The sequence below is a fragment of the Hyperolius riggenbachi genome, chromosome 9 (assembly GCF_040937935.1).
Source record: "Hyperolius riggenbachi isolate aHypRig1 chromosome 9, aHypRig1.pri, whole genome shotgun sequence".
NCBI lineage: Eukaryota > Metazoa > Chordata > Amphibia > Anura > Hyperoliidae > Hyperolius > Hyperolius riggenbachi.
Window position 1 is genome coordinate 231,159,194 of NC_090654.1, and position 7,283 is coordinate 231,166,476.

The 7,283-nt window shown below is 46.3% G+C and overlaps 1 protein-coding gene across 1 annotated transcript; it reads left to right on the forward strand.

Annotated features, from left to right (window-relative positions):
• The first annotated feature begins 820 nt into the window (after nt 1-820).
• Nucleotides 821-6,634, forward strand: RPS29 (ribosomal protein S29). The gene is made up of 3 exons (XM_068251960.1): nt 821-928; nt 4,618-4,717; nt 6,513-6,634. Exons 1-3 carry the CDS (start codon nt 867-869, stop codon nt 6,519-6,521), a joined length of 171 nt encoding a protein of 56 aa, XP_068108061.1. The 5' UTR covers nt 821-866; the 3' UTR covers nt 6,522-6,634.
• Nucleotides 6,635-7,283: the final 649 nt, after the last annotated feature.

Sequence of the window (7,283 nt, forward strand, 5' to 3'; positions counted from 1 at the left end):
GCTGACATGTTGCCCGCAATGCGATTATTTTGTGCTGAAATGTTGCCCATTGCGTTTATTTTGTGGTGTCTGGGGTAACTGTTGCTGCATTTATTATTTAATGGTCATAGTTGGCTGTGTTTGCTGCTTTGGGGTTATGGCATACTATTAAATAGCATCACACAGTTTCTGCACACCTATGATGTGAATCCACGTTTGACCACATCACGGCATAAACACTGCTTTCTTATGCCTCGTTGTTGCATCATTCTGTTAGCTCCGCCCATAGAATGTCATGGCCACGCCCATTTTTCGCACGCGCTGCAGACACCAAATTTTTCGGCACCCCCTATTTTTCACCCCCCCCCCCAATTCACCCCGTCCCAGGTTGAGCCTACAAAAATCTGGTCACTCTACCCATGGGGCCCCTCTGGCCCCGATGCGGTTGCTACCTCTGCAACCTCTATTGCTACGCCACTCACTGCATATGGCCCAGGTAGTGAGGGAAACTCTCTCCAATGCAATCACTGACTACAATAACCCGAGCCCCTTAAGTTACGTTTATATTACAAAACTAAAATGAATAACTATGAAAGTGCATTGTATTGTATTCAGAATTGTCATTTAATGATCTGGACTCGTCTGAGCTCTGTACAGTTTTATTTTTTTAGCCTGGAATGTCGCAGCGAAGTTATGTAGAAGAAACAGCATCACATCACTTTTGTTACCGCTGGACTGTCACAAAGCAGGGCTGCCGCTGCGCACTGTGCGCTGTTATGATATGCATGGTGCCGCGCTGCATGCTGGGAGGGCCATGCCGGGTAGATTAGCGCCTGCGCAGCCCCGCCCCTTCCTTTTCACGCGTAGAGAGAGGCTAGCAGAGCACGATGGGTCACCAGCAGCTTTACTGGAGCCACCCGAGGAAGTTCGGTCAGGGATCCCGCTCCTGGTGCGTATGCGGCCGCGGCGTGGCCTCCGGGGATGTGCTGGTCGGGGTGGGGGAAGGTCGGCGGGACCCGGCGTGGCGCTCTGTACGGCGGCGAGGCTAGGCCGCATGGGCATCATCATGGCGGCCGGAGGTCCCTGAATGGCGGCGTGACACCATGCTTGCTTGTGTTCATATACGTCTCCAGCATAACGAGCGGAGCGTTCAGATCACCAGTATCTGTTCATTTTAAGAATTGCAATCAATTTTTCTGACTGTAACATTTCAAAAATATGACCAATGTAGCACACACGTATGCTCAATTTTTCCCCAATTATGATAATGATTGGAAACTGACAAAATTGCTACGGTATGTGTATTAATAAATTGACAATCCAACACACACCATACAATCTTTAGAAAGATTGAAGAAAAATATCTGGCATTCTGGATCGATTAAAATCGAAGAAAACGGGAAATCTGATCGTTTCTATCGAATTAACGTAAAATCGGATCATTTTATTGTATTGTGTGCGGCCACCTTAAGGCCTCGTTCACATCTAGCTAGCACAGATGTCCGTGCGATCTGAACGCAGCGCATACGATCGCATGCCATCTGCCCTGCTGATTCCATCCATTGACAGCGATGGGATCAGCTCTGCGCAAAATGCATGCAGCAGTACGCAAGCGCTTCCCAGCGCATTTTACTGCTGCGCAGTAGATGTGAATGGTAGAAGGGCTGTCTATGCCTTTCCTGCGTTTCAGCACATCATACGCGCTTCCAAATGCGCGTATGATGTGAAGCGCTTTCGTGCGTATGATGTGAAGCGCTTTCATTCAGCGCAGATGGCCCTGCGATCGGGAATGAAACGTGCACTCGCATGCCATCTGCGCTACAATCACTACATTACAGAGAATGGGATCTGCGCTGCGATTCCAGAAAATGCATACAGCAGTGTGATAGCGCATCGCACTGCTGCGCAGTGTATATGATGGGGACGGTAGGTCTATGCCTTTCTACCGTTCTTGCGTGTTGCACACTACCGCTGCCAAAATGCGCACGGCAGCGCATATTGTCTGAACAAGCCATCTGTGCGCTTCTCTCCACTTTTCAGCAACACGTATCAATCTGTAATATTGATCTGGTAAAAAGCGGATAGATGCGCACAGATGGAAACAAGGCCCCTGCCAAACCGCCGCTATAGCGCGGCTTAACGGGGGTCCCTTCACCCCCAAAACGACCACTGCGACACTTGGTCGCAGATTTGGTCGTGATTTATTGCTTCCTGGAGGCAGGGCTAACGGCTGCAGCCCTGCCTCCAGTCGCGTCTGTCAGCGGCGCATCGCAGCCTCTCCCCCGCCCCTCTCAGTGAAGGAAGACTGAGAGAGGCGGAGATGCGCGCTGACAGACGCGCATGGGGCAGGGCTGCGGCGGCTAGCCCTGCCCCAACCAGGAAGCGCTCCCCGGGTGTATCGAGGGGGATTTGGGGGTGAAGGGACCCCCGTTAAGCCGCGCTATAGCGACGTTTTAGCAGGGGCACACATGCCCCTGCTATTTATGAGGTCTGAAGCGAGATTTATTCTCGCTTCAGACTCTTTAAGGGCTCAGTCACACTGTGCAGCGCATATGATCTGAATGCTGTTCTTACAAGTCACACAACATACAGCAGTGCGCATGATGTGAATAAGCCTTAAAGGACTTACGAGCCCAAATAGTAAAAAAAGTGAAGTACCTTAATCATTTTTAAATGCACGGAGGACGCCGTCCGCGCCCTCCGTGCTGTTCCGCCGGGTCCCCGCAGTCTGATCGCCCCCCCGTGCCGCTCCCGACCCCACGGACGGGGTCGGGCTCCCCTTCCTCTCCCAAGATGGCCGCCGGAGCCGGCTGCGTCTGCGCAGTCCGCATACGCGTTAGTGCGGCTGCGCAGCTCTAGGGCCTCCCCCCCCCGATCCACGCACAGTAGCGTGGATCGAGGGGGGAGGCCCTAGAGCTGCGCAGCCGCACTAACGCGTATGCGGACTGCGCAGACGCAGCCGGCTCCGGCGGCCATCTTGGGAGAGGAAGGGGAGCCCGACCCCGTCCGTGGGGTCGGGAGCGGCACGGGGGGCGATCAGACTGCGGGGACCCGGCGGAACAGCACGGAGGGCGCGGACGGCGTCCTCCGTGCATTTAAAAATTATTAAGGTACTTAACTTTTTTTACTATTTGGCCTCGTAAGTCCTTTAAGTAATTTGCATAAGGGATGCATGATTAGTGCTTCTGACATTTTAAAATAAGTTATGCCTTTGGGTGATTGAATCGGTAAATTAAAAAAAAAACTCCATTAGCTGGATAGTTTACTGGTAAGGCTGTTACCTTTAATGTGGAATTTGAACCTTTTACCAGGGTTCGATTCCCTTTTCAAGCTAAGATGTAAAACAGTAAGGAGTCTATGGGAAAGGCTCTGTAGTGATCTGTGGATCATGCACCTGCGTGGCTGCAGCTCTGAAATTCTTTGAGATATAAATACTGTCTTGTCTCTTCCATTTATTCCTGGTCCTCTTAAAGGGAACTTAAAGCTAGAGGAATGTAGAGGCTGCCATATTTCCTTTTAAACAATGCGGACGCCCCGCGCATGCGCAGTAGACCCAGGCTGGACTCCGGCATGTCAATACCTTCATGTTTTCAAGTATCACTATTGTGAAAAATTGTAACATTTGATACAAGTAAACGCCTACAAGAGGTAGGTTTGTCCCAGAATAGAATTCACTATAAATTACTTTTTTTCATCTTGACAAAAGTACTTCCTAGAAATAATCTATATTAAGGTGTCGGCAGGCCTTGATACTCGTGCACACACTATATTGGTAGCTTGACTAAGCAACTACCAATTCAGTAACTGCTTTTGAAAATAAAGCTCTGATAATCCCCCGTGAGTAGATGGACTAGTCCAAAACCTGTCGGAGAGATATGCAAATACTTCTGTGGTTATGCAAATATATGCAGCTTGAAAATAGACCAATCAGTTTAAACCTGTGTGGGACTTGATTGGTCCATTTTCAAGCTGCATATATTTGCATATAAATTTCCATACATTCAGGCGTTTTTGCATATCATTGATCATTCCTACTGTCAGGTCTGTCAGAATTGTACTGTCTATTGTGACAGTGACCTAGGTACAATTAACTTGCAGTGCATTTACGCTTTGCAAAAATGTACCTTTTTTATGTATACATATGTATTTTAAGATGTACAATTTTATTGATAATTTTCCTTTAGAATGGAGATCAGCAATGGGGATGGTCAGTGAGATCCAAATAATTCTTCGTTGATGCAGGACTATGCAAAGTATGTAGTTTGTATATCAGGGGTGCCCATTAGGTAGATCGCAAAGGCCTTCTTGGTAGATCCCGACCCCACTACCATTTTCCATTCTGTATATACAAGTGTGCTCCTAAAATTGTACATGGGTAGATCACTTTGACTTGCTAATTTTTAAAAGTAGCTCACAAGCCAAAAAAGTGTGGGCACCTCTGTTGTATATGAACCCCTTAAATTTCACCTCTGATTCATTTGATTTTTCATTTTCGAGGGGCATAAATTGGCATACAAAATTTGCACAACGGTTATCTTGGAATTATTGACATCCCTAATCAGCATTCTTTCATGAAGTTTATATGCAAGTGCAGTGTTTTTTCTCTTCCTAATTTGTGTAATGCTTTTTCTTTGACAGCCGCGTGTGCTCAAACAGACATGGACTGATCCGCAAATACGGACTAAACATGTGCCGTCAGTGCTTCCGGCAATATGCCAAGGACATTGGGTTTGTCAAGGTAATGGACTCGCTTTGATGATGCAGCATTCTAAACTTGTGCAAAATGTGCCCAAAATATATATTGGGAAGAATTTAAAGCTGCCATCATTTTCAAAAGTGCTCAGGCTTTTCTGCAGTCACTGACCTTATGACAATCAGGTGTTCTGACTCGGGCTTGATTTCAGTGGCTGTTTGCTTATTGCATGTGTATCTCACACTAATGAAGCCTGACAGATGAGCATTTTTTTACTTCTTAAACGGAATCAGAGATGAACTATATATGAAAAAGAAGTTATACATACCTCGGGCTTCCTCCAGCACCATATGCATGGATCGATCCCACGCCACCGTCCACTGCGGCCCGCATCTAGGAGAACGGACTTGTCTCTGACGTCATCGGATCTGGCTGCGCAGGAGAAGTGCGCCCTCTACGTATCTCTCCATACACTCCTGCAGAGATACGCAAAGAGTGCACCTCTGCTACACTTAGACTGGCTCCGACTGGCGGATCAGCACGGAGCCGGTTCTCGTAGCTGCGGGCAGAGGAGGATGGTGGCGTGGGACCGATCAGCGCGTATGGGGCTGGAGGAACCCCCAGGTATGTATAACTTCTTTGTTTTCAGCTCTGGTTCCCTTTAAACCAGCATGCAGGTAGTAACAGGAAGTATTAAGACTGCCTGTTAGCTTTTTCCATGCATTGTCCAGGCACTTACTGGCGCACTGCACAGGCACAGAATCTTAGTGCTGTTGTGCTCAGATGCAACCAGTCGCCTTATTTTTTTTGGGTCGCCAGATACCACTGTATGCCAATAGTTAATGCCAATAGTTTCATGGGGTTAGACTGCTGTATTCAAAAGTTGCTGGGAGGGTGAACTGGCAATCAACTTTTAATGTTGGTGTACCTGTACTTAACCTCCCTGGTGGTATGATTATTTCCAGATTTTAGGGTCTTTTCTGCATGGGTTCCAGCACTGCAATTTTTCCTCCATCCTTCGGGTGGCGCTGAAACTCACTCAGCGATCTCAACAGAGTGATTCAAAGCCTCGGAGAACAGCTACCAATGTCTGGATCCCCCGGGACATGAGTAAAAACGCCTTCTGCGCCTTAAACTCTGCATTAAGCACCCTTGGGATTACCGCCAGAGAGGTTAAAGTGAACTCGAGGTGAAAAATAAACTGGAGATAAACAATTGTATTTATCCGCTTCCTACTCCTAAAATGTATTTTTTTGTATGTAGATATCACATGGATTTATATTTAAACATCTACATCTACACTTTAGGGCCCATTACCACTTAAGCTATTAGTGTCCGATTCCCGCTAATTGCTAAAGCACCAGTGCTTTGTTACCCTATGGCAGTGTTACCTGCAGCGGTTTTGGGGTGATTCTGGGGAGATCACGGTACAGTGCTATTAAAGCGCTGACCGCGATAGCTCTGAAATAGTGGAGCTGCCCAGTGATGTTCACTGAGCTAATCGCAGTAAAATCACTCACACTAAGCTCTGGTGTTTTGTGATTTTAAGTGTGAATTGGCCCTTACATGCACATGTTTCTTATCAAGTCGCATCTCCTCGGGTACTCTGTGTGGTGAAAATGTGTTAAGATGAGGCTCTGGTCAGTAACAGGGATGATCAGATATGCAGATAATTCTGAGCTGATGCAATTTTTTATTTAATCTGCTTGATAATAGACCAATCAAATTGCATTTTGAAGCTGCATAAAATGTACATCCTCTTTAAATGTATTAAATATAGTGCTTGAACTGTTTAGTACGGTTTATTCTTATCCTGGTATTTGTTTATTTCATCTTGCAGCTGGATTAGACTGAAATTTATCTGAACTTGGACAAGACCTATGACTCCAGACGTTCCATTTTGGATTGGCACCAAATTACCTGATAACCTGACCTGAAAAATTAAAATAGTTGTACACACTCTTCCTGGTTTTATCTTTTATACAAGTTGCCTAATGATTCAATAGTAACTTAATACCAAGCCATTTTAGATATTTTGCAGAGGTCTAGACTGGGCAGTCTGATCAAAGTCTGATAATAAAATAGGGAAAACCGAGAACCCAATATGGTGTAGTATGTTGAAGACAATTGGTAAGTTATTTAGTGAGAAAAGTTATACTCACAAACATGGGTTACCATTCAGGCAACCATTATATAGGCAGGTGAGGAGATTAGACCTGTCCTCACTCAGGGTTAAGAAGTTGCTATCTGTAGTCAAAGGGGGTAACACTCCCCTCCACCAATAGTGGACACAGGATATTAGTATGTGGAACAGAGGTGCCAGGAGGATAAAATTTAATAAATTGTTTAAAAAAATTGCTTGGAGGAAGTGGTGGGCTTGCCTCCTGAAAGCAGACACGAGATCCTGTCTCAATATAAATATACATTTATTATACGGTAGCCCAAACAGTGTAACACGTTTCACAGGTCAAGCCTGCTTCATCCGGCAAAAAATGGGGACAACAGGATTTCAGCAGTAATGAGTTTAGTGCCTCCGTGAGGCACTAAACTCATTACTGCTGAAATCCTGTTGTCCCCATTTTTTTGTCTTATGAAGTGGGCTTGACCTGTG

What these genes read in the sequence shown, in the direction of transcription:
- RPS29 (XM_068251960.1), top strand. Translation starts at nt 867, where the DNA reads ATGGGTCACCAGCAGCTTTACTGGAGCCACCCGAGGAAGTTCGGTCAG. An exon ending in GGTCAGGGATCCCGCTCCTG is followed by an intron (nt 929 to 4,617) that starts GTGCGTATGCGG and finishes TTTCTTTGACAG; the next exon opens with CCGCGTGTGCTCAAACAGAC.